Source organism: Suricata suricatta, chromosome 14 (genome assembly GCF_006229205.1).
Source record: "Suricata suricatta isolate VVHF042 chromosome 14, meerkat_22Aug2017_6uvM2_HiC, whole genome shotgun sequence".
Taxonomy (NCBI): domain Eukaryota; kingdom Metazoa; phylum Chordata; class Mammalia; order Carnivora; family Herpestidae; genus Suricata; species Suricata suricatta.
Genome location: NC_043713.1, coordinates 75,412,215 through 75,440,019, shown reverse-complemented (window position 1 = coordinate 75,440,019; position 27,805 = coordinate 75,412,215). Strand labels below are relative to the sequence as shown.

At 43.3% G+C, this 27,805-nt stretch overlaps 1 protein-coding gene across 4 annotated transcripts in view; it reads left to right on the top strand.

Annotated features, from left to right (window-relative positions):
- Positions 1–18,946, top strand: part of SUDS3 (SDS3 homolog, SIN3A corepressor complex component) — a 52,584-nt gene extending 33,638 nt beyond the window's left edge. Inside the window, exon 14 of one of the 4 annotated variants that reach the window (XR_003902499.1) lies at positions 1,235–1,251. Coding sequence is in view for 2 of the 4 variants with exons in the window: in XM_029922045.1 (XP_029777905.1) it covers positions 1,235–1,397 (163 nt within the window). In the remaining 2 variants the exon portion in view is untranslated. Of the gene's footprint in view, positions 1–559; positions 1,208–1,234; positions 2,263–17,187 lie in introns of those variants that run through there. The other 3 variants (XR_003902498.1, XM_029922046.1, XM_029922045.1) reach the window with 3 other exon arrangements.
- Positions 18,947–27,805: the final 8,859 nt, after the last annotated feature.

Sequence of the window (27,805 nt, the reverse complement as noted above, 5' to 3'; positions counted from 1 at the left end):
TTTTTTTTTTAAACATTGATTCTTTTAATAAGTACTTGAGTGTTTACTGAGAGGCAATGTGGCGTAGTGGCAGTGTGGGAAAAGCAAAACCTTTGGAATCAGTATTTGAATCCAGTTTTAGCTGCTCAGTGACTTGAGGCAACTTCATCTCTCTCACCCTTAGTTTCCTCGTCTGTTAAATAATAATATCCACCCCAGAGTGTGATTTTGAGGATTTTATTAATGTATGTGACACTTATTATATGCTAAGCAGTTTACCCATATTAACTTACTGAAGCCTTGTAATGACCCTGTGAGGTAGCTACTATTGTAAATCTTCACTTTGTACTTGAGGGAATTGAGAAATCGGTTAAGTACTGGCCCAAGGTCACATAGCTGGTTAATGGTAAGCCAGGATTCTGAGCCCACTTTCTCCAGAGCCCTTGCTCTCACTCTGCTGTCAGTCACCATACTCTGCTTTGAGGGGGACGTAACACAGGACTGGATTCAGGGAGTGTCCAGTCTCTGGAAACCGTCCCTTCCATATTCACTACTGCTGCCCTCTATTCTCTGTCCTTAGATGTTAATCTGCCAGATCCTAAGAGACCAGAATGATTTCAGGAAGCTAGTTTGGTGCCAAGAAACGAACGTAAAGGTGGCAGCTTTAGAGATCATGATAAGCGTCAGCTCCTACAAGTGGGTTGGAATGAGTGCCCAGCGCGTTGGGTTGGGGAGGATTCTGAAGCCCAAGTCTGGCAAGATGGGAGGAGTGGCTTAATCAGTTAGTTCTGTCTGCTGCTTTAGTTTGACCCTTTAATTTTGAGGATGAAAACATGTAAGGCCCAGTGATGGTAAATGATGTGCCCAAGTTCATATGGCTAGCTATAGGCAGAGAGGTGAAGGGGGTACTGTATTCTGGTGTGGCCACTCGTTGACCCCGGGACATTTGCTTACTGTCTGTGTGCCTCATTGTTAGGGCACACTCCTCCTAGCATGCATTGGACTTTCCTGATTTTAGCAATGATAGTCTTGCATCCCAGGAACCATCTCAGACTGAAGCAGACAGTAGGGCACCCTGCTCGGTGTCCTCCTCTGTAAAGTGGGGATAAGAATTGGCATTTTTCCATGGAGTTGCTGATTTCCATGGATTAAGTGATTTCTTATAGATAAAGCACTTGGAAGTCGTGTTTGGGACATAGTAAATCCTCAATACATGTTGGTGATTTATTGTTGTTTTTGTTCATTATCGGAGCAGAGGGTTCCCGCCATGGAATGGGATCCTGGAGACCTTCACTATCATCCCAGCCAAGACCGGGGACCTTGCCAAGATCGTCTGGTCACCTGGAGCTAACTGTTGGGGATGTTTTTTTCTTCTACTTGAAATAGTAAACTATCACGAGCTTGAGGATTGGCATTAATGCATTCAATCCACATGACGTTCATTGAGTGTTGGTTCTTTTGGGGGACTTAGAAGTAAGAGCATGGTTCGCTCCCTCTGGGACAGTGAGGATGGGCAGCCATGCTTGTCGGTCATTGTGGTTCAGTGGAATAGGGGCTACATTTGAGGCCTGGAGAAGGCTGGACAGAGAAAATACGAGCAATTGACATTTATCAGGTGGGTGGTTAATCGCTTCACGTGCATGATCTCAATTATTTGTCATCTATGAATTTGTTGCTATATATATGGAGTTTTACAGATTGGGAAACTGAGGTTTAGAAAGATAAAGACCCTTGCCTCAAGTTCACCCAGCTTGATTCCAAAACAGGTCTTCCTGACCCACAGTCTGCATTTTCATGAACCATGAATGCTTTACAGTTACTTCTGAAAGGAAATAAAATTCGAGCTTGGCCTGAGCAGGCCTTGAGCAGGGTCTATGGCCAGGAATGGGAACTGCACGCAGAGGAAGTGGCTCAAGTGAAAGCGGAAGTAGGGGGGTGGGACATGTTTAAAAAGTTGAATAAGAGTGTGTGCTCGACAATAACTCTGCACGAATGGGCTTTGAACTTTAAAATCCTTCTTTTTCTTCCCCCAGCCCCGTCTCTTTTTGTCCTTCCACACTTTGGGTTCACCTTCCTTCCTTTCTGCCTCTGTCCTTCTCTCCCCTCCTCTGGCCCACCCCATTCCCTCCTCCTCCCCCTTTTATATCGCCAGTGCGGTGGCTCGTGGCAGTCGTGGAGTGACGCTTTCCAATTTCACACTTACATGCTCTCGAAAGTATTCGTAAACTAACTCGTATGTAAAACCAATAAAGGGCAACAGCACACATTCCTGTTAGACAGTAATTTTGTTTGACTCCCTTTCTTCTGTTCTCATCACTCATCTTCCTGCAAACATGGTGCTTTGACCTTACCAGAAGTGGAAGCTTCAGGAACTCAAGCACGGTGGAGCTGTCAGCGTACGAGTGATAGGGATGAAGACGAGCTCATGTTTATTGAGCACTTACTGTGTGCCTGGACGAGTGCCAAGTACTTTTCATGCATTATCCTTTTTAGTACGCTCCACAGCCACGTGAGGTAGGTCTTCCTTCCATGTTTAACAGATGAGGAAATTGAGATTCCCAAGGAGAAGATTCACCTCTGTGCCACATTCCTACGTTTCCTTTTCCCGTTGGCTTCCTCCATCCTAGCCTGTAGTGCCAAGATACAGAGGACCGACGCCCTCTGTCTTCTACACCTGGAGCAGACCCTGAGAAGGCAAGCAGCTAACCTGAGATCACACCACTGATAAACGGGTAGACAGAAACTAAGTCCAGGTCTTGCAGCTCTTAATCTGGCAGGTGGGGGGAAATCCCAGGCTGAGGCCAGAGGGCATGGATTTAAGATTTGGGTTTAAATTTTAGCCCTATGACTTAAACCTTGTGGTCTTGGGCTAGTCTCATGACCTGCCTGGGCTCCAGTCTAGAGAAGAGGGGACGATGATGACAACCACCTCAGCTGTTGATTGTGGGGGTTGAGGGAGACCACACAAGCCAAGCAGCCCCAACAGTAGCCCTTGTACCTGAAGCAAGCCCCTGTCGTGCGCTAGATACATCTCTCCCACCTTGCCAGGATTTGTCTGCCCCACCTGCTCAGGTCCCAGCATGCCTTGGGGCTAAGCCCACAGCAGCCTCGCAAGGGGGACCCCTGCCACTCGCCATGAATGTTGAAATTCAAGACTTCAGATGTCCAGCATCTTTTCACCTACTTAATACCTCACTAGAGAAATGTTTGAAATCCTCCCCTCCCCCTTCCAGCTGTGTTGAGAAACCCACTGGACTGTGAGGGAGGACAGGGACTGTCTCCCCTTCCCCCCACCAAATCCTCATGAATTTGCATACTAAAGGCAACATTAAATGCTTATTGAATGAATGGTTGGCTAATTATCTCATTTCTTAGTGTAGTGTATTAATCTCTTAGGATCAAAGTAATAACATAATGCAGTTTAGAAATGAAAGGATTCTACAAAGTTGGCCACAAAATACAGTGGTCTCTTACTTTCTATCTCATTTCTCCTCCCGGAAGCAACCATCGCACCTCTTTTAGCTGATTATTTTGGTATTTCACTACCATCTCTACTTACTACTAATGCTAGGTATTTCAGTTCAAAGCATTCTCTTAAATTCTGACCATGGAAATCCTTCCCTCCTCCCCCAATATAGTTACTTCATAATTTTGATTAGGTCAATATTCAGTGTTTACATTATTAGGGCTATGTAAACGCTAGTCACAGCTCAGCCCTGCAGTAAAGTATGATTGCCTTTTTTTTTTTTTTTGACAGTGTTCCCCCCCAGGAGTTAATAATTGTCTTGTATTTTTGTTATATGCTTGGTTTCCCAGGTGCTTATTAGAAAATCAACCTCCACCACGTGTTTAAGTTCCCTTTAAGACTCAGATGCACCAGATGGTCCATTGATTGCATCACCCTGGAAAGGCCTTCCCTCTGGGGACTTCTGGACTGGTGGCCCCCCGATCTGGCACATAGGTGTCTCCCTGGAGTCCTCCTCCACCTCCATACTTGGGGCTACCCTTTGTCACTCTTGGGGTTTGGATCTCCCATTCATGTTTCATTTGTCTTCCTTTTTCTCTATGCCTCCGTTTTGGCAAAACGCATCTTGCAGTAACTTACCAAGCATGATTAAAAACACTTTCATTCAGTTCTCTGACTTCATTGATGGTTTGGCTAGTATAACTACATTTTTTAATTCCCAGAATTAAAGCCCATACATTTCCAGAATTGAAAAGGCCCACAAAGCACTTAGCACTTAACTGTATTTCAGCCAGCCCCCTCCCTTCCTCAACCTTCATTTCGAGAGGTTCCTTGTGCTGCTAAATTCATTATTCTCCAGTTTCTCCGCTGTCAGTTTTAAGATTCAGGTTTTGTTTTGTTTTAATTTACTTTACAGCTTCTAAAATTTGGTTGTTTCCTCTCTAGAGTTTTCCATTCTGGTGGGTTTAATTCTAGCTTGGAAATCATTTCCCTTCTAGATTCTGAAGGTTTTTTTTTTTTTTTTTATTGCTGTCTAGCTTCCAGTGTTGTCCTTGAGAAGCCTGAAGCCATTCTGATTATTCTTTGATCCCCTCCTCCCAGCTTTATTGAGATATAATTGACATAGCATAGCTTAGGTTTAAGGTGGACAACATAATTTGATATACTCGTATATTGTGAAGTGATCACAATAGTAAGTTAGTTAATCTGTCCATTTCAGTAGGTGTGTGTATGTATGTGGAGAGAACTTTTAAGATCTACTCTCCTAGCATCTTTCAAGGATACAGTGCAGTATTATTAACTATAGTTACCATGCTGTCCATTACATCCCAAAGATTTATGTATTAGTGGAAATTTGTACCCCTTGACAACTTTTACAACCCGCACCCCCCCTCCTCTGGCAACTACCAATCTACTCTCTCTCTGGATGAGTTCGATTTTTTTTTTTTTTGAGATTCCACTTCTAAGTGAGATTATATAATATTTGTCTCTCTTTGACTTATTTTGCTTAGCACAATGCCCTTGGGGTTCATCCATATTGCTACAAATGGTAAAATTTCCTTCTTTTTATGGGTGAATGTTTCGTTGTATATACATATACCACATTTTTAAAAAATCCAGTCATCCATCAGTGGACATGTAGGTTGCTTCCATGTCTTGGCTATTATGAATAATGCTGTGGTGAACATGGGGGTGCAGATTATCTCTTTGAGACAGTAATTTCATCTTGTTTAGACATATACCCAGAAGTAGAATTGCTGGATCATATGGTAGTTCTAGTTATTTTTTGAGGAACCTCCATACTGTTCATAGTGGCTGCCCAGCTTGCATTCCCACCAACAGTGCACAAAGGTTTCCTTTTCTCCGTGTTTGCCCGTTTCTCCATGTTTGTTATCAAAAAATCTTATTTTTTTGATGATAACCATTTTAATAGGGGTTAGGTGATACCTCATTGTGGTTTTGATTTTTCATTTCATTTGCTTGATGAGTGATATTGAGCAACTTGTCATGTACCTGTTGGTCATTTGTGTCTTTGGTGATCTGACCTTTTTTTTTTTTTTTAATGTTTATTTTTGAGGGTTGGGGAGGGGCAGAGAGAGAAACAGAAGATCCGAAGCAGGCTCAGCACTGACAGCAGTGAGCTCAATGTGACACAGAACTCGAACTCACGGACTGCGAGATCATGTAATTCCATTCTGAGATTGGAGTATGGAAGACACAAGCCGTGAGACCATGACCTGAGCTGAAGTCAGACACTGAGCTGACTGAGCCACTCGGGCTCCCCCCACCCCCTACCAAAAATTTCAAAGAGCTGTTTTTGTTTTCTGATTTTGTATCCTTTTTAAAGAGTAGTACCCATTTCTAGAGTCCTTTCATTCAGAGGCCCGTTGTCTTATCTTCTCTAGAGAAGAAACTTCTGGTCTTTTGCCAGGTTGGTCTCGGCAATATTGATGCATCAAGTAGGGACGCAGATCTCAGGAACTGACAGCTTCTTTTTTTTTCAATTTTCATTTAAATTCTACTTAACACACAGTGTGATAGTAGTTTCAGGTGTACACTTCATAGTCACCCAGCGCTCACTGCAACAGGCACACTCCTTAATCCCCGTCCGCCGCTCCCCACCTCCCCTCTGGTAACCATGAGTTTGTTCTCTATAGCTCAGAGTGTTTTTTGGTTTGCCTCTCTCTTTTTCTCCCCCCTCTATGTTCTTTTGTTTTGTTTTTTAAATTCCACTTATGAGTGAAATCATAGTATTTGTCATTCTCTCAGTGACTTATTTTGTTTAGCATGATACTCTCTCGCTCCATCCACGTCCTTGCAAATGGCAAGATTTCATTCTTTTTTTATGGCCGAGTAACACACCATTGTATCTGTATACCACGTGTTCTTGATCTGTTCATCAGTTGATGGACACTTGGGCTCTTTCCATAGTTTGGCTATTGTAGATAGTGCTGCTGTAAACACTGGTGCGTGTATCCCTTTGAATTAGTATTTTTGTGCTTTTTGGGCATATGCCTAGTAGTGCAGTTGCTGGAAACTGACAGCTTCTTACACTGGATTTCAGCCAGCATCACTACCTTAACCCTCTCTTCTAGAGGTACCTTAATTTTTGGTTAGGTGCTGCTGATCTACCAGTCACAGCTTTCTCCTCTGTTGGCCTAAGATTTTGATGTGTTTTTTTCATCTACATTCAACTTCAAAAGTGGTCCCCTCCATTCTGGTGGGTTTAGTCCCTAAACAGAGGAAAACAAAACACCTTTATACTTGTTTCAGAGGGATTTCATGGAAAAAAAGAAAAACAGATGTATATTTAGCCAACTCTCTTTACCTCAACCGTTCATGCCTTGCCGGCCCCTGCCTCTTTCCTGGGACCTCTGTGACTTCTGCAGCATCCTCAATGAAGGAGACACTGGCTAGCTCACTGTCACTGTGGTTTTGAGGCCATAATCTGTGAATAACTGCAGTGGGAACATTAGTAGGTCATTTCCAAATAATCAGTACCTTCTTATTTATCACAAACCTGCTGATTTGTGTCTGAAGACATGTCCATGGCCTTTAACTGCAGGCTTTGACTTTAGAACTCAGTGTCAAGATTTAAAAGGAAGAATTTACATGCATGCACCTCGAAGGTCTGAATGTTGGTGTATAATACAGTGCCTGTGGGTTTGTATGCTTATATGTGCACAAACACATCTCGAAAACGAGCCTTCTTGTCAACCAAAACCCACCTTAGGACTGTGGGTGAGTTGAGAAGCATGAAAAATGTTTAGCCTAAAGTATGTTTAAATATTCATGCCGTCTTCAAAGCAAAGCTGTTGGGAAGACTAAGCCACCTGGAACACAGCTGTGATACTACAATAAGGCATCTTGAAAAATCACGGAGTGTCACACAGGGCTGGGAAGAATATTCAGGTGACCTCGGCCAGTCCCCTGCTGCCCACTGTAAGAAAAACTATTTTGGATATGTTCATTATTAGCAAGATCAGGTTACTGTATCTTACCAGCTTGAGGATGATTATATTTCAGGTTATGTAATTTATTTGGGGTAACAAATTCCACTCATTTACTGTCTATCCTTTCTCATGTGGTGGGGTATTCAAGCTGGCAGTTGGGTGGCACTGCTTTCCCCTTGGACCCATGGGAGATATTACTCATCAGTCTTGGCCCTCATTCTCTTTAGGCCTAGATGTGAGGACTCAGAGCCCTTTCTACATGGGCTGCTTGCAGCTACTAGCAATTGATTGGGAATGGGGTGTAGCGGCAGGCTCGCCAGATGACACATGTAAGCCATTTCTGGTTGGCCTTTTATCACCCAGCTCAGGTGAACACGCTCTGGTTCACATTACTTTGCCCAGAACCAGTCTGGGTATGATCCCTCCAGGGCAGACTAGGATAGAATTTTCTCTGTTGTGGGCTCAGATCACTTTCAAAATTTTGCTTTTTTTGGGGGCGGGGGGGGGGGGGCGGGTAATCTCACCTACCATCATCATCCCAAATTGTGATTTTAATTCCAAGGATATAAGTGCCTGTACACTCAGCTTCTTCCACCGAAGAGCAGCCTTTATGCTCTTGTATGTCTTCATCATTTTACTCTAAACCATGTGCTGCAACCATGACCCACAGGCCAAATCCACCTGCCACCTGGTTTTGTAACGTTTTGTTGGAGCACAGCCACACCTATAAGTTTTTGTCATATCCATGACTGTTCTTCCACTAAAAGGGCAGAGTTGAGTAGTTTCTACAGTGACTCTCTGGCCCACAAAGCCAAAAATATTCCCTATCTTGTCTTTTACAGAAAATCTTTCCTGACCTGGTTCTGAATGATTATGCAGGCTTCTTTTGGCTCTCAACTGTTGTCTGATATTTTCTCCATGGTATATTCAACTCTTTTACAAACCCACTTAATTATGGTTTCATCCAGCCCACATTATCTGTTATACTCACAAGGCTCTCCTGAGTGATGTTTGGTTGTTGCTGCTTAACATAGGCTGATTATAACCCTCTCTACTATTTGTTGAGCACTTACTATAGCCCAGGCGGTGATAAGCACTCTATATAGATTCAGTAAGCAAATGGCTTGGCAGTACATGGCATAGGGTAGGTGCTCAAGCATATTTAATATTTACAACAGCCCTATGAAGGCAGTATTAAGGAGTCACTTACTCAGGGTAGCCAGGCTGGTAAGTGGCAGGACTAGAATCCAACTCAGTTTGTACTGATTCCAAAACTTGTGACCTTTCCTTTAAACCTCATCTCTGCTACATTCTCGTTCATTCTCTGTTTCTGTCTCTCTCTCTCTCTCTCTCTCTCTCTCTCTCTCTCTCTCTCTCACTCACTCACTCACTCACTCACTCACTCTCTCACTCAGTTTATTTTGGGAGAGGGAGCATGAGCAGTGCAGGGATGGAGAGAGAATCCCAAGCAGGCCCCATGGAGCCTGACAAATGCCTCCATCTCATGAACTGTGAGATTATGACCTGAGCCGAAATCAAGAGTCAGATGCCTAACTGACTGAGCCACTGACATGCCTCTCTACTACATTTTCCTGACTTGCCAGTCTGGTAAGTCTGTCAAGTAATTAGAATAATGGACATTATATAGATAAAAATGCATGTCTGTGAATGGTGTGGTGTGTTATCTCAGATCTTCCTAACAAACATGCAGGTTAGTTATTATTCCCATTTTGCAGATGAAGAAACTGAGGCTGGGAGCATGTCATACAGTTGGTAAGCTGTACAGTTCTAAGTTGGTATGATTCAAGATCTTTACACCGTGCTATGATACACAACCATGGTATGTGGCTGAGCTGACATTTGTTCAATGTTTTCTACAATATACCTTTTCATAGAGCACCCGCGCTATACCACGTCTGTGCTCAATCCATTGCTTTTTTCTGCAGTGAATTCCTAAGTGCTCACAAACTGTCTAATTGCCTAATGTTTGTTTTTAATTTAGTGTGCTTGGTAATAGTTATTTGGGCTTGCATTCTCGACCTTTTGGGAAAGAATTGAAGTCTAAGATGTTTTATACCTTGATTTCCCCATCTATGAAATGGGAAAGAAAATATCTGTCTTTATATCTTCCAATTTTCTGATTCTGAAATTTCAAGCAAGAGAGTTGGCACTGAGCAGAGATGGCAAAAGTGGAGTCTGTGGGTAGGATCCAACCTTTTGGTTCACATTGTAGATTTTAAAATTTGAGTTAGTTAACAAATGTTTAAGAGATTTTTGAGCTTCTCCTAAATAATTAGATAACTTTGCAAGACTGAGTTTGTTGTCCCACATGCTGGAGCTGAGTAGAAGCTTCTCCATTTAGGGTGGCTCGGTCAGTTAAGCAGCCGACTCTTGATTTCAGCCTGCTCATGATCCCAGGATCATGGGATTGACTCCCACATCTGGTTCCATGCTGAGTGTGAAGCCTGTTTGAGGTTTTCCTCTCTGTCTCCCCCTGCCCTTCCCCCAGCTTGTGCATGCACATGCTCTCTCTCTCAAAAATAAAAAAAATAATAATAAAAGTAAAAATAAAGTGGGACATTTAAATAGCAACTGGCATGCCTTCAGTGTTGGGGAAACAATAAGCATGATGGGGACTGATTACCAGGACACCAGTTGTTCTAAAGGGAGAAGCTTATTCTTTAAAAAAATTTTTTTAATGTTTATGTATTTAGAGACAGCAAGTGGGGGAGGGGCCGAGAGAGAAGCCCAAGTAGGCTCTGCTCCATCAGCGCAGAGCCCCGAGCTGTGTAGGCACCCCTAAATATCCCATTCTAATCCTTTACTTTGCTCTCTGATGTTTGTAGATAATTGAATATGTAACTTCCACGTTTAGGCAGGAGAGATTCCAGCTGAGTATAAGAAAGAATATCATCTATAAGATGAAATGTGCTGAGGAACCTTGATTGAACTAACTTCCCGATTCTATGTATTTTAAAGGAATTTATTTTTAAATCCAAATAGGACATTTAAAATGAGCATAAGTGAAAGGAAAGCTATTTTTAATCCACCAACATATGTAACTATAGACTGTGATGCCCACTTATTAGGGCAAAATATTACCTTTGTAGAGTTAAGAGGAATCATAATTATGTTCAAATTCCAGCTAGGTGCACTGAGAAGCCTCTGGTACCTTGGACAGCACCATCCTAATTCTTTGGCACATATTTGTTCTTTTGCAGGGGAAATAGAGTACTTAGTTCGCTCTTGTAAATTCCAGCTAACTCTGGACTCTCTTTTAAATGCTTCTCACTCCTGTAAAGGGAAACAATATATAAGAGAATGGGTAATTACCAAAATGTTTGTTCTTTCGGACAGTTTAATTATTTCCTTTCTATACTTTGGCTTATTTACTGCTTGTTTTAAAGGACTGAATGGTGGCAGGATGGTTTTTGGTTTTGTTTTTGGTTTTTTCCCCCCCTTCATCTTGAAAGTTACAAAGCATTTGCTCTTTGCTTTCTCCACTGCTGTTTCAGCAGTGCCTGGAATATAGTGAGTGGTCAATAATGTTCTTAGGATGAATGCTTGCTTCTCCTATGGTGATATTTATAATTGCTCATCTCCGTAACAAAAAGCATGGTGTTAATGAGAAAGGAGTAGAGGGATCTCTTTCTGGAAAGTATGTTTTGTTTGTGTTTTCTGAAATAGGCCACCTTACCTTCCCCTTGCCAGCTTTGTTCACAAGGAGAATGAGTGGACTAGGATAGCATCCTCCCCCACTCCCGACACACACACACACACACACACACTGTAATTCAAAGTGTCCTTCCCACAAAATACACAGCACGTCTCAGCACCGAAGTCATTCCTTGAGTCCAGGTCCTTGCTCAGACTTCACAGTTGACAACTCATTCTTTGGCAGTAAACTGACAGCACCGGGATCTTGTGGGGCCAAGCGGAGGTCTCCTTCCCCAGCTGCACTGTCCATGTTAATATCCTTTCTCCTTCAAGCTCTTAGCACTTAACTCATGGCACTCGCTTGGCAGGTAATCATGCACATCTCTTTTTCTCTTATTTAAATCTGGTATTTAGCCTTCCCAGTTTGGTTTCCTTCTCTCTCTTCTGGATCATATGGAAATCAAGTAGAAGGAAAGGGTATGTATTAGTACAGTTCCCTATACATAGTAAGTCTGTTTCTTACCCCAGAAGCATGCTTTGAGACAAATTTGGGTCCAGTTAGTTTCTTTGTGCGGTGATCCCATGTAAGTCAGTGAGGGGGCAGGAACGTGAGGGAGGCAGAAGAAGAAAACCAGACAAATGAGTGTGGTAGCTAGTGGGTTACCCCCGTGGGTACCTGCACTGTCCTGGTGGGGACCTTCGATGATAGTAGGTCCAGTAGAAATATAATGCAGGCCACAAATGCCAGCCACCGGTATAATTGAAAAGAGAAACTGATGAAATTCTGTTTCATTTCACCCCCAATATATCCAGAAAAGCACTTCAGTATATAATCAGTGTAAAAACGTCTTTGTTAGTTGATTGAAAATCTCTGGATTCTGGCTGTGGCAGCCTTTCCACCTTAGTTTTGGTGTCAGCATTAAGGACTGCCATATGTAGTTGTACAGGTTGAGCACTGCATAACTCTAGGGGGCAACACTCACCTACGTTTCCATACATGGCACTATGTATGGCACCCCTAAAGTTGTACAGTGTCCAACCTGCATAACTCCTCATGTGAAGGCTGTCAGCCCGTTACCTCTTGATCATTACTATTCTTGTCACTTTGGGGAAAAGAATAAAAGATCGTTAGAGGAGATGTACTTGGGCTTAGCTACAGTATTCTGTCTTTTAAGGGTCCTAAACATTTTGCGCACCTGACAGTGTTTCCTTGCAAGCCAGCCTCATGACTAATCAGCAGAAGCCAGCGCCTCCAGGGCCCCGCAATCACTCTGAAGGAGTCAACCTCACACTTACTGCTAATTTTAGCTTGCAGTCTGCAGAGGTACCAATGAGTCTCTTGGCCAAGTACCCTTACAGACATGGCTTGGAAGTAAATCGCCCAGCCTGAGGCTGGGAGCTGGGAAAGAGCAAAGTCTGTGGCCCTGCACTTCCTCCCCAGTGGTAGACTTCCCCACTGTCACTCGCCCAGACCTCCCTTTTCTCTGCTGGGTTTCCTCCCCTCGGTCACCCCTGAGGGGTCTGGCAGCCAGAGTGTGTGAACTCTACATGCCAAAGTCAGTTGCTCAGTCACAGAGGGGCTCTGGGTTTATTTCATTGCTCTCTTTTGTTCCTCTGTGGTGGGCAACAAGCCAGGCAAGGAGAATCAAATTGGTCTGATTGGTGGTATCTAGAAAAAGAAAATACTCAAAGCAGTTTGCAGGAAGGCAGTCATGGACTTAATTGAATACAGAATTGGAAAGCCACTCAGACATGAAGCATCCCAGCCATTTCTTGTTACAGATGATGCGCAGGGGGAGTCTGAGATGTTGAGGAGTCTCAGGGTCACACCATAGGTTAGTGGGGGCGGCTTAGCTTCCTTTGTGAAGAGACTGTCTTATTTACCTCCTCAATGCATTGTGTCTGGCACGTGGTTAGCTGAATGCAAATGTTTGTAGACTTAGTGCATTTTTGTAATATTCAGATTATAGAGGCCAGAAATATATACATTTCTCCCCACGTGTATCTGTGTAGTGCATGCTTGTTGATGTTTGCAAATCCATCATCCATTACCCTTCCTGCTTATAGTACCTCTGTCCCCTGTGCTAGAGGAGTCATGTGAGCCATATATGGCCAATCAGAGCATTCTACTCCTGGAGCCGCAGTGATCCAAGCCAGACCAGTCAAAGCTGATGAGAATGCAATCCTGGGACTTTGTTTTGGCCTCTCACCAGGAGGGGAGAGCCAGCTAGGAGAATCTGAAAGGTTGAAGAGCTTTGGTGATGGCATTTGACCACCAATATCCATGTGTATCTGAAGCCAGTGTCCATCTCTGGTATTTTCAATTATATGAGCTGATAATTCCTTTTCTTAAAAAAATGTTAGATTTTTATCATTGGCATCTGAAACCAAATGACAAACTATCTTTGAAGCACCAATGAAGTAACCTACAGATTGGTTAATACCTTCAACATCTCCTAGTGTTTGAATATTCACCTTCCTATGAGCTAGTGAAACGTGGTCCTTCTCCAGTTTTAGGGCATAAACTTTGATGAGCCTAAACTTAATGGGGTGATTTTATTCTTTTTGTCAGTGATTACTTTAGGCATGAGCAAGTGATACAACTCTGGTGAATGAGACCCAGGGGGAGGTTTGCTGTCTGGATGCTGGAATAGGTTTTCCTCTTGGGTATAAAGGGTGAATTAGCTTCCCTTTTCTGCCTTTGTACGTGGCTGTGTGTGGATGTGAGGACTGGCTCTGGGGCAATCAGCGGGAGGCCATGAGGAGACCAAGCTGAGGATAGGAGCCAGCATGCCAAGGATGGCAAAGCAGAGAGACGGAAAAAGTCTGTGTCCTTGGTGGTATTACTGAACTACTAAACTTAATTATTTCCAGACTTTCAAAAATCTAAGGTGTCATTATTTCTTTAGCCACTTTTTATTTGGCATTGTTACTTGCAGCCCAAACCAACCTGATAGAAATAACTGTTTTTAAAATAGATCTTTAAGTAGAAAAGAGAAGTGAGAACACTAAATGGAATCTTACGGGGAAGACCAATATGCAAAATAATTTTATGAGGAGGTATGACAGCTAAAAATGTTTCCAGACATTGCCAAATGTTCCTTTGGCAGGCAGAGTTGTCCCTAGTGGAGTGAGAACCACCAAAGTCTCATTACTTGCTTCTCAGCTGTTCCAGAACAGTATGTTTGCTGCATTGTTGGGATAGTCTTGAGATGTTCCTAAAAGCAATTGAGTTACAGAAGATGACAAGAGGTGGAGAGGATGTGGAGAAGTTGGAATTCTTGTACCTTGCTGCTGGGAATGAAAAATGATACAGCCACTGTGGAAACAGTTAGATGTTTCTTTACAAAGTTAAACATAAAATTATCCTTTGATTCAGCACTCGCATTCTGAGATATGTACCCCCAAGGAATTGAAAGCCGGGATTCAAACAGGTCTTTTTACTCTAATATTTATAGTGTTGTTTACCATAAATAAAAGGTGGAAGTGACCCCAAGTGTCCACTGACAGATGAATGCATAAGCAAAATGTGGCCTGTGTATACAGTAGAATATTACGTGGCCATAAAAAGGGATGAAGCTCTGATATGGGCTACAGTCGGTGATTCAGTATGCACCTTGAGAACATTATGCTTGTGAAAGAAGCCAGATACGATGGGACAAACATTACATGATTCCGTAACAGCTTCCCCTTACTCTGCGGTTTCACATGCTTTGGTGTCAGTTACCTGCGGTCAACTGTGGCCTGGAAGCAGATGATCCCTCTGATCATACTGTCAGAAGGTCAGTGAGTGTAGTCTAATGCCCGTTCACCATGCCTGGGTCATGCACTGCACCTCACCTCATCACACGGCATGTCATTACCTCACAGCATCCCAGGAAGAAGGGTGAGTTCAGTCCAGGAAGACACTTTGAGAGGGAGTGACTGTAGTCACATGATTTTTATTACAGCGTGCTGTTGTAATTATTCTATTTTATTATCAGTGTTGTTAATCTCTTCCTGTGCCTGATTTATCAATCACACTATCACAGGTAGGTATGTACAGGAGAAAGCATCTATAGGGTCTGGTAATACCTGTGGATTCAGGCATCTGCTTGGGGTCTTGGAACTTAAGATAAGGGAACTTTCTAGAATAGGCCAGTTCATAGAGAAAAAAGTGGAGTAAAGATCACCAGGGACCAGGGGAGAGGAGAATGGGGAGTTCCTGCTTAGTGGGTCCAGAGATTCTATTTGGGGTGATGAAAAATTTTGGAAATAGTGGTGATGGTGACACAACATTGTGAATGTAATTAATGCCATCATAGCGCATGCTTAAATCTGGTTAAAATAGCAAATTTTATGTTTTTTATATATTTTTTTTTACAAAACATAAAAATATATTAAAATTTTGTAAATATAATACACTCCTGCAATAAAAAATTTTTTAAGGCCCCCAATGAGTTACAGTCTTCAGCTTTTGCCAGGTACTGTAGCCTTTGGTGCAGTGCATCACTTAGGTGCTCTGGCACGTGATGGAACATTCCAGGGAACGGGGTAGGTAGACGGGAGTCTGGCCGTCCGAGACCTCTGTGCCGCCTCCCAGGTCTCTTGGGCCCTTGCCGCGTGTGGGTGCTGTGCTCGGTCTTTGCGCAGATCCCGCGGCTGCCTCAGACGGCTCCACAAAGCGGAGGCTCGTCTTCTCTGTCTGAAGAAGCTGAGGCTCGGGGAAAAAAGGGTAGAACTGGTATTCAGACAAACCCAGGGAGTCTGGAGCCCCCGAGTTCCATGCTTTCAACCACTGGACTCTCTTTTCTGTTGCCCTAATGCCTCCTTTGGATTAAAAAACCCATTTTGAATAAAATGAAGTTATTAGTGGCTTCCAGGCAACTGTGGTCTTTCTGACTTCACAGTTCTGTTTTGTTTGTTTCCTAATCACATTCCACAGAAGATGTGTTTTCCGCTGAACAGTGTCCGTTAGACCAGGAGGAAGGCCAGGGCACATGGGCTTTTCTGTGGGTGCTTCTAAGATGTGAATGTACTGTTTGCTGCTGGGCTTTAGATGGCTGTGTCTAAATTTTCCTGTCTGTCTTTCTGCCTTACTGAGGGTAGATTGTGGCACTTGATGGTTTAATCTGTGTAATCTCTAGACAAAACATGTCTCCACTTGCCTGCCAGGGAAATGTTAATTTATTCCGCTTCTGAATCTAGAGAGGTAAATGAAGGAATTGAAAATGCAGTGTGTGTGTGTGCGTGTGTGTGTGCGTGCGTATGCATGCATATGTGTATTGGTACATAATCTGTACGAAGAGAAGCAAACAAACCTTAAATCTAGAGATTTGAAGTGGAAGATTCTGGAGTCTCCTTTAAAAGAATTGCAAGCCTTCTTTCCCCGACATTGTATATAAAACTTTTTGTCTGTGGTAGGATTGTTTTAGGAGGGTGCACAGTATAGTGTTTAACAGCATCTCATCGGGGTCTTGGAGAATGTCAGTCTATAATTTTGTGACACCCGTCAACTGGCACATCTGTCTTTTTGAAGAGCCACAATCATTTTCAGTGTGAGAGGCCCTTGATATTTAAGAAGCACCTTTATTGAGGTAAGGAGCTGGACGCAGAAGGCAGCAGTGGGAATTATTATTTCAAGCTTGTTAAATTTGAAGCTTAAAAAAAAAAAAAACCCAGCCGGATTGAAATAAACTCTGGCAAAAGGAGCCTGAGCACACCAATCTGCTCCTTTAGCCACCTCCTCTTCCTCCTAGCTCCCCCCCCACCACCTTCTGTTCTGCTCTAGCCCCTGCCCACTGCATGTGCTGCAGGCCTGGCACCAGCATGAGGAATGTAAAGACCAGACATTTTCACTTTTTTCAGCTTGTGTCTGGCACATAGTAGGAATTCAGTAAATGGTAGCTTAAAAAAGCACATCCATCCAGATCTCTGTGAAGTGGGAATTTGTTCGAGACATGGAATAAGAAGAGATTCCTGTTCTCTTTTAACCTAGGCGAACCTGTAGACAAGCTCAGAGAGTACACATTCATGGAAAATGGGAAGCCATCTGAATGTGAGCTTCTGTACTTAAAAACGAAACCAAATATAATTTGCTAAGTATTCATCCGTTGCATGTCTGTGGTCCTTCATGTGCGTTCTCTCTTCCAGTCATCACAGCAATCCAAGACCTGGACATTCTCACAGCCAGGTTAGAGATGAGGAAACAGAGTCTGGACTTCAAAGCCTGTTGTTTCCCTGATGCTGTGCCTTTCCTGTGAACCTAGCATTTCCTCACTGGACCAGGAAGGACTTCTTGTGTGAGAAGATCATGAACTGAATGTTAACAAATAGCGTGATGTGTTCAGTGCCTGAGTCTGTCCGTAATTCATTTCGGATTGAGCAGTCCTTCTCAAACTTTACTGCGTGTACAAATCACTTAGGAATCCTGTTAAAACGGAGATGCTGATTGGGCAGTTGGGTGAAGCCAGGGTGGAGCCGGAGCTCCGGGTGTTGCTTGCTGCTGCTGATGGTGGACATTTTGAATAGCAGGGGACACAGTGTTAGGTTTGTAAAGGATTTGCTCCTGTGTGGTCCTGTTTGCTCCTCACCCAAGCCCTGTGCGGGATCCATTATTATTTCTACCTTCGAGGGGAGAAAACAGTCTGATTACAAATAGCTACCATTTTCAAGGGCAAGGCGCACTAGGGGCACAATAGTTAACCAGACAGACACAGGTCTTATTTAAAGATGTTGAAAACCCATGAAGGAAGACTGTAAATAATTAAATTAAAAAAGGCTCTGAGTTCCTCAATGAATGTTTGTAAAATGGATGAATGGTTTGAGCTCTGGTTGTTGGCATTTATCACAGGAGGAAGAGAAACAGGCCAGGGGCAGGGGAAGATGATGTGTTCTTTCTTGGACACAGTGGTGACCTCCTGGTGCAGCTCTCTGGTAGACACTTCTGGGTCTGGAGTTTAGGAGAGATGTCTAGGGGGAGGAGAATTGAAATTTTGAGAGTCATCAGTGCAAAGGTGGTAACTGGAAGTTAGATTAGATTCAGAATACAAAGCACGATGGAGATAAAAGAGTGAAGAGTCTAGAATAGGCTGCTAGCTTGGGAACCTGTCTGACCATCACTTATGGGTTGGCAGAGGAAGAGGAGCCCATGAGAAAAGACCAAGAAACACCTGCCCAGGAAGTAGAAGGAAATCCACAGAAGCCAAGGGAAGAGAGACCTTCAAGGAAGTGGTTTGTCACCAGTGATGGGATAAGCCAGTGTCACGTCCCTTCTGATGTCACGTACAGAGGAAGACACAACATGTCTTCTGTCATATTCCTGCCCTAGGAGTACATCCAAAATCCAGGCAGGAGGAAATACGAGACAAACCCAAACTGAGGGGTGTTCTACAAAACTGGGCTCTACTTGACACAAATATTTGCATTTTGAAAGACTAAGGCAGACTAAGGAACTGTTGCAGATAAAAGGATGCTAAACAGACATGAGAACTAAATGCAGTATGTGATTTTGGATTTGATCTTAAATCAGTGTAGAAGACATTATATAGGAACAATCCACAAAATTTTAAAGTGAGTCATTATATAAGAGTTGCTATTGACTGAATGTTTGTGACATCCCTAAATTCACGTGTTAAATCCTAACACCCAGTGTAATGGTATCTGGAGGTGGCACCTTTGGGACGTGATTAGGTCATGAAGGTGGAGCTCTCATGAATGGGATTAGCGCCCTTATGAAAGAGACCCCAGAGACCTCCCTTGCCCCCATCCCTCATGTGAGGCCACAGTAGGAAGACAGTGGTCTAAGAACCAGAAGTGGCTCTTTTCCAGACACTGTGTTTGTGGACACCTTGATCCTGGACTTCCCAGAATCCTGAACTATGAGGAATAAATTTCTATTGTTTACTAGCCACCCAGTCTATGATAATTCCGTTATAGCAGCCTGAACAGACTAAGACAGGAGTATTGCATTAATGTTATTTTGGGGGGAATCTGATCATTCTATTATTATGACGTATATATATAGGAAATGTGAAGTATTTAGGAGTAAAGTGTTGTGATATCTGTAACTTACATTCCCATGGTCCAGAAAAACAAAAGAGGCGATAAACACATGTGACAAAAAGAGATTAATCAGAGAATCTGGGTGAGGGAGATATGGGTATTCATGATATTTTCTTACAACTTTTCTATGGAAACATTTCAAATTAAAATGTTTAAAAATGGGAGTGGAATATATGTTAATAAATTCTGTGGAGTGGTCAGGAAGCATAAAAGATCACAAGTGTCCCTTGGATTTAGCTCCTTGGATTTAGCCATGATTTCATGGCACTTAAATTCTAGAAGGAAACTCCTAGAAGAATATGTAATTACAAATTGGAATAGGGATTGGCAAACAAGTCAGGGTGGGTTGTGAGAGAGTAAAGTGCATGTAATTAGTGCCATGGTCAAGCCAAGAATATAAAGAACAGTCGCTGGAGGGAGAGGAAGGGTCCAGGTGGACACAGGAATCGAGGCTTGGGAGAGGTTACATTTGCACAGTATACGGAATGCTGGGCAGGGGTTCCTAAGGAGGCGGAGTATGCACGTTCTATGTGGGGAAGCAAGGATAGGTCCTGAGACATCAGCTGTGTCCAGAAGATGGAATTGAGGGGCTGGGTCATGGAGGGAACAGCTGTGAAAGCAACCAGGAAGTAGATTTAGAAGAACCTTGTTTTCCGGGCTGAGCACCTTGACCTTTACCTGAAGAGGTTATACCTCTCATCTGGTTTCTCAGCCAAAAGATGGCTTCCGGAGTTTCTCTGCACATGGGAAAATGTGTTTCATTAAGTGCTTTCAGGTACTCAAGCCAGAAGCCAGTGTACCGTTCTTGCCACCCAGCTCCTTCAGCCCCCTCACCCAAACATCAGGGGAGCCTCTCAGTTCTGTCATCTAAATATGTGTCTGTTGGCAGTTCTCCACCTCTCCTGCTACCAGCCTGGTCCATAGACCATCACTGCCCTTCTAGTTGAGCCCTTTGCCGACACCCCTCCATTTCCCAGATAACACGATACTTAACCGTGTCACCACCCCCTCCCCCTTCTCCAAATATTTAACATGGCCTGGTGGGGCCTGTACATTCCGGCTTTTGCCCCTCTCTCCAGTCGTGCTTTGTCCCATCCTTTGTCTTTACTCAGCATCAAACACTTAGGTTTATTGGATGTTCAATTCTTTGGTGGAGCAAGGCTCTTTTCTGACTCTGGGTTTTTGCTCTTTCTCTTCCCTCTGCCTGAACCTCTGTCTTTTTCACCCTGGTCTTTACCTGGTTAACCCATGTGGTGGTTTGTTAGGGCTGCTATGACAAAGGACCACAGCTCAGCTGACTTAAAAGAAGACATTAATTTTCTTACAGTTGTGGAGGCTAGAAGTCTAAGTTCACAGTATTAGCAGAGCTGTTTTCTGGTGAGGCCTCTCTCCTTGGCTTGTAAATGGCCGTCTCTTTGTGTCCTCATGTGGTCTTCCCTCTGTATGTGTGTCTGTGTCCAAATTTCCTTTTATAAGGACACAGCCCTATCACATTATGGCCCATCCTAACTACGTCTTTCAAGACCCTATCTCCAAATACAGTCACATTCTGAGGTCCTGGTACAGGGTGGGGGGAGGGCAGTGGTTAGAGCTTCAACATATGACTTTGGGGGGGACATAGTTTAGCCCATAGCTATTCTCACTGTTTAAGTTGGAGGGTAAATGGTACTTCTTCAGGAAAGCATTCTCTTACTCCACTCCACCCAATCCAGATTAGATGTCCTGTTATTCTTGTGTGTAGCACCCAGTTTGTTTTCCCCTTTAATAGCCATTGCATTTTGTGATTGCATGTTCATTTATGGACCTCCACCTAGAATTTAAGTGCCATGATTTCAAGGACCATATCTTTTCTGGTCACTGCTATATCCCCAGTGTCTAGCACAGTTCCTGGCCCACAGTAAGCAATTGGTGCAGATTTGTTGAGTGAGTGAATTGATGAAAAGTCCGGAGGCTTCACAGAATCTAGCAAGTTTGTGTCTAGTTAAACTGAGAACAAAACCATTGAAAGGAAAGATGATTCTTACCCATGTTTAAGGATGTGCAGAACAAGTGATTTCACACCAGCTCTTGGCACCCCCCCACTGCAGTCTTTTGGCATGAAAAGTGCAAACTGTGGCTGGAAATCGATTCAAGCTCAGAGGTAGGCAGCTGGGGAGAGAACACATTTATAAAGTTATTGCTGATGTGTGCTGTGACATAGCCTGGTGTGACACCACAGGCCAATGTATGTCCAAAACTAATGAAATGACATTGGGCTTTTTGCGTAGAAGATAAGAAAATTCAACCTTAAGTAGGGACTCAGAGCAAATTTCATTTTTGTTCAATTGTTTTAGCTGTTTGGTTTTAGACTTGATTTAAATTGGTTTTCTAGGTGGATCTGTTTTCAGAATTTAATATTTGGTAAGGTTTAGTGCATCCATGAGGTTTTCTTTAGCTTCTAGTTTGCAGTCTCTGGAAGATCACTATGAGTCTCAGGCATTCTCAGGAAAGACCATAAATTTCAAGAATCCTCATGCCAGAACTTTTTTGTTCAGAGAATTCTTCTTTTCAGTCCTCTTCTGACAAAAGGTCGTTTGATTTTGTCCGGGGTAGGTTGTTCATTTATTTTTATTTGATTAGCAAACATTTATTGAGTGTTTATTCTCTGCTAAGCACCATGGGTTAGCAAAGAATAATGAGTTATAATATACACTCTCAAAGTTGCTCCCTGAGGGCAAGGGCCAAATCTTGGTCTGATTTTCTCATCACTGCGTGGTGACATTTGTCAGTTTTTGGTGCCCAATGTCAGCATCTCCCTCCTGCCTTTGGAAAATTTCCCACTGTATGAGTCTTAGTGAGAAGCAGGGCCCTCCTCCAACTATAGGAGCCCCAAAGATGAGGTCATTGCTGTCCCAGTGTCCTTTGCATCTCACATGTGAGATGTGACCCAGACTTGGCCAAACAGATGCCCACGTGCGGGACTTGAGATGGGAGCGGTGTCCTGCAGAAGTGGGGCAGCGGACGGTCTGTTGTGGAGATGGTCAGAGCAGCAGTGGACTTCTGGAGGCCATTGATGGTGCCAGTGTCCGCACTCAGTGCAGTGGCTGCTGCAGTCCTGTCCTCTCTGAACAGCTCTTGTCACCCAGGTTTGGCAGTGGTGGTGGCTGCTGGCCTGCCTGTCTGCGTGCCAGGCCTGGCTATCTAGCCTTCCTGGCGGTGCTGTGAGCTCCCCACCGTCCCCAGAACGCTTAACGGAGCCAGAGTTGGTTCTGTTGCTTACAACCTGAATTGTGTAATTCTTGGTCCACTCACCCAGAAACAGTTACTTCATCACTTTCCCATGATTCACAAATTTTTATTCTGAACACCCCATTACATTGGGTGGCAGATTCAGGATTTCTTTCCCCCACCCACCTGTCTTTAAGATAGCATCCAAAAGTAATTTTTAATATCGTAAAAGCACAGAAAGATGAAAAACAGGAAAATGCTGCAGATAATCCCAACTACTCTCTTCGACAACTGTTACTTTAAATCTTCATCTTCTTCATGTGTAAGAATGCAAACCATTCTCTGTGCTGCTTAAAACATTTTAAGTTTAATATTGGATCATTTTTCCTTGGGATTTCTAGGATTTATAATTAAAATTATGAATTATGAAAGTTTTTAAAGTGTATATTTTTTTAAATAGTTTCTTGTCAAATTGGTTTCCATATAACACCCAGTGCTTCTCCCCACAAGTGCCCCCCACCATGACCGTCAAATTAAAGCTACAGAAGAGCTGAAACCATATATAGTGAACACCGTATACCCCTCCTTGATCAGTTGTTAACATTTTGCTGGATTTGCTTTCTCTGTCTTGTGTACCTGTGTGTTTTGCCTGCTGAATTATTTGAAAATAAGTTGCAGAAATTTGGGTATTTAATAGTTCAGCACGCATTTTCCTAAGTAAAAGGACTTTTTCCCATATAACTGCAATACCATTATCACAGTTAAGAAAATTAACAATAAATACTCTCATAACATCATCTAAAATCTAGACCATAGTCAAAATTGTTCCAAGAATGCCTCTTATAGATGGGTTCTAAGAGCATCTTTTCTTTTTGAAGTTTCAGGGGCTCAAATAAAATCTGAGTATTGGAGGTTGTCAGGGGCCAGAGGCATGTGGTCCCCTGGGATCTAAATGGATCCTAGCTGGCCGTTTCCCCTCCCGAGTCCTTGCTGGTCTCTTGGGTGAACCACTCAGCATAGGTCCCTCTGGTAATCCCAGTTTCCAGATGGGATCTCCATTGAGAATGGGGCTGGGGAGCACGTGTTCTCCAGTGCCCAGACTCCTTTTTCTTTTTATCTTGTCTTGAAGACAGGAAGCCCTGGTCTGTCTCTTTGTGTTTATGTTCCTTTGGCCCAAGTCCCTGTGAGGTCCCTTTTGAAATTTAAAAGCATTTTTTTTCTGCTTTCATGGTCTGACCCCTTAAATAGAGAATGGTCATGGGATAATGGGACCCACTGGTGGTAGGAGAAAGCACATCAGTTCATCTATTACCCTGTCTTGTTCTGTGCAGACATTAGCACATGTATTTAGTTATTATGCCCCCAGTGGGGGGGCCATACTGGGTGTTAAAACATTAAGATACTTCTGACCTGGAGCACTAACCCCATCTCCCTATAAGACACTTTTTGCTGGTGTGTATTGTTTTCATGTTTTCCCCGCATCTATTTTTAGACCTCTATGACTGTAATTAATGTGGTGACAAATTAATGCTATACAGTGATAAACAGCCACTGTCCTGAGTCCCCTGTCCCCCAGGCAGTCCAGCCTCTCCCCCAGGACATTTCAGAGACCTTCAGCAGTCAGTGAGTGCACACCCAGAAGAGCAGGGCACCGTTAGGACCTTGTCTAAATCCCTTTGATGGGTCAGCACCAAGATTTCCAGCCTGTTTTGAATATTTCTGTGGAGAAAATATAAATTGGATCAAATCACCCTCCTACTTAAAACTCTTCATTGGCTCTCCATTTCTCTCCGAATTAAGTTCCAGCTGCTTCACAGGGCACACAGGCATTATGAGGGCTGGCCCTCGCTTTCCTCATTAGCTTCTTCTCTTATTACTTTCCCCACCTGCTTCCTATCTTGCCCCCTGCGCCCTAGCTGAACTGAACCCATTTGTTCTTAAAGATCCCGAGCCCTTTTTGGATTCTGGGTCTTCTCACAGTTTCCTCTGCCTGGAGTTGCCTCACTAATTATTGCCAACCTTTAGGTCTTAGGTTAAAATGTTATTTCTCCTGGGAAGTGGTCCATGAACCTTCTTGGTCCTGGTTCAGGCTTCCTGTAGCCCTTTGAACCTTTATGGTAGAGCTTACAACAATCTCTTATTCTTTCCGCCATCTTTCCACTAGGACTCGGAGCTCCAGCATCCATGCTTACCTTGCTCATCATTTTACCCCAACTGCCTGGCCTTGTACTAAGTGTACTTTGGAAGAAATAATAAAGTTTGCATGTGCATTTATAATGTGTATGTGTCTATATGTTTATTCTCACACTCACAAGTAGCAGAGCAGGAACAGATGGGAATCAGAAAGGGGAGGATTTGGAAAACAGTTAAAAATGTAATAAAGCCACCACAGGGGTGCAAATGGGAACACTGATGTTTGCGTGTAGATAACTCAAAATCTAGTAGCTTGGTGCAAGGACGCTGGCAGAGCTGATACAGCTTCTGGGGCAGGAGATAGTTTTACCAAAAATTCGTATCACAGGTGCATCATCATGGCATCTTAAGGCCTCTTACGAATAAAAGCTTAGAGAAAACTTGAGTTGCCTCCGCCTTTACAGTGTGAAGGAAGCAAGGTATTAAATGTGGGACATCTGCCCTCCGGGCCCATGACAGAACAAAGAGAACCCTTTCTTGTTTCTGTTGGAAAGCGGCGTATTCAAGATCAATATTTGATCGTATGGCCATTAGAAACATTGTAATGAGGCTGTGCCCCAACACATTTTCCCACCTGTCCGTGCTTCCTGCTCACCACGGACGCCAGCTCCTCCCTCTGCCAAGTACCATCTGTTTCATTTATGTTGGCCAGCCTGCTCTGAGTAATGGCTACCCAGTCACTTGCAGGGCAAATACTCCTTTTGTGCTGTGGTCATGGGGAGTCTGCACGGAGTTGTTGTCCACTTCTGGCCAGCCGGCGAAGTGGTCACCAGAGGTGAAGTTAGGCAGTAACTGACTAGCTGGGGCTTAGCACAAGAGTTTGCTTCTCAAGGAGCTGGTTTGTGCCAGAACATATAGAAAGGTTTGTTCATTTACTCATTTATTTGCCCCTGCTGTAGTGGGGGTAATTCCAACAAGGAACGAATGTGGTGTCTGAAGAATCAGAAGGAGGAGAGGTGGGTGTGAACTAGAGTCAGTGTCCCCTTTAAAGGAGGCAGCTGCTTCTCAGCTCTGCCCAGTTGTTTCTCCGAGATATATTTGTGTGACTGCTTTCCAGATGTTCCATTTTCCCTCCTGCAGTGGCCCTTCCTGCACGGGGATTATAGATCCCCACCCTATTGACTGGCTGTGGCCACTGCAGCATGGATGGGTGAAAGCCGCAAGCATGGTTTCTTGTGTCTCCTTTTCCTTCGGCCACAGTGACTCTCTGCTCCAGATGGACCTTAGGGAGAGACAGGGAGTGGGGTCATGGCCTACCCTCAATGGACATGTGGCGTGAGAAACCAGTCTGAGATTTTGGTGTTGTTACTAGCATTGCTCATCTATCCTGACTATATATGCAGTATTCCAGAGCTTTGGAATTTCTTTTTTCATGAGAAGCCATAAATCCATATTTTTTGTGGAATATGTATATTTAAATTTTGTAATGAACCAATTTGATGTATAACTTGTTTATGTATATGATCAAAATTGGGAGTGTGAGCCAAAAACGTGCAGACCATTGTTTTCCTACCTCCAGGCAAGACACAAGGTACATTGTAGTCTACAAAACAGACATGCTCTTTACCTTATAAGGCTTATAGGAAATAAATGCTAGACCAAAAAAAAAAAAAAGTAAAAATAAGTATTGAGCTGTCCTTGTGATAAGCCCTAAAAGAGAAATACAGGGTTCAGTGAGAGCTGTCTAAGGGGAATTAATCTAGATGAGGGTCAGGAAAGAAAGGCTTCACTAGGAGGTAGGAAGGACCGGTCAGGCCACGGCATAGCACCAGGTTTGGGGGCAGGTGGGAATGGCCAGGTGAAAGGCCTCTGAGTTGGGGAAGTAAGAACTCTGACCTCAACCCTAACCCGGAAGTTGAGGAGCTAAAAGAATTTCAGTGGCTGGAGCTCCAAGTAGCAAGAGAGGAAGGCTCAAGTGGTAAAGGAGTCCTTGTAAGCCATAAAGAATAATTTGGGCTTTAGCCCAAGAGTAATCGGGGGCCACTGAATGATTGTTAGCAACGGGTTGTCCTATTCTGAAGTTATGGGAAAGTGACGTTTAATCATTTATTTTTTTAAACTGATTTATTTGACATATCTTTGAGTGGACACTCTGTGGCAGGCATTGTGATAAACCCAGGAAATGCAAAGAGATCCCGTCCTCAAGGAATTCACAGCTGAATAAGGTTGCTGACACACAGACACAACTGTAAGTGAAAGGAGAGAGTGGCATATGCCATTATCCATTCATTTACTTATTTATTCAACAGACATGTTTGGAGCACTTACCCCTGTATGCCAGGCACTTTTTGTACACATTGGGTGTATAGTAAACAAGACATTATGGATCTTACAGTTTAGGTCACCTCATAAGGCAGTTTCTTTGTTACTAAAATGGGGAAAGTATTTGCATCACAAAAAATCAGTAAGATGTTTACATGAGAGAAAACACTTAGCATAATGTCTGGAAGATAAGTGGTCTATAAAAGCTCCTTACTCCTGCTATTATTATTATTAATTATTATTTACCTCAAGGAAGGGAACAATTCCTATGATCAATATCATTAGAGCTATTGGATGTGGAAGGAGTCAAGCCAGGGAAAAGTGAATGGCTCCAGTGAGGCTAGAACTAATTGGGGCTGGCAGAGGGTGTGTGTGTGTGTGTGTGTGTGTACGTGCACGTGCGTATCTGTGTGCGCGCACACACCTGCCCGTGCAAGGATGTTGGGAGGGTCAGTGTAGCATGCCTGTAACAAGTAGAAGTATCAAGGTTGTGATTGACAGATAGTATGACCTTCTCTGAGCCAGGAGAGGAGAGGAGAATGTGGGGAACGAGGCTGAGTCATAAAGCTGAAGCACGGAGAGATTTATAGAGAACACAGGAGGGAGATATGCAGTCATTTCCTGCCTGATTCAGGATGTGTGGTCATTTGGAGTGCATACCCATTGGCAGGAAGACCATAATCCTTTCTGAATAAGTTAAGAGAATAAATAAAACATTTCCAGGGCATTTGTCACGTCTGCTAAGGCCTTGCAACATTAAACTAAGGCAGGCAGATGGGTATACTAAGGTTGAGTCAGAAGGCATGCTCTGCATTGGAAGTAGGGATGTTAGGTAATGGAGGAAGCCATTTTGACATTGAATAAATTTAAGTGTTTGGTAATAATATGGTGATGGATGCTGTATGAAAATGCTATAGTATAAGCCAGATTGTCATGTATACACACATGTATATTTTGCTAAAACATATAGAGCAGTATGGTCCAACAGGCATATAATAACAACCACATACATAATTAACATTTTTCTAGTAGCCACATTATAACA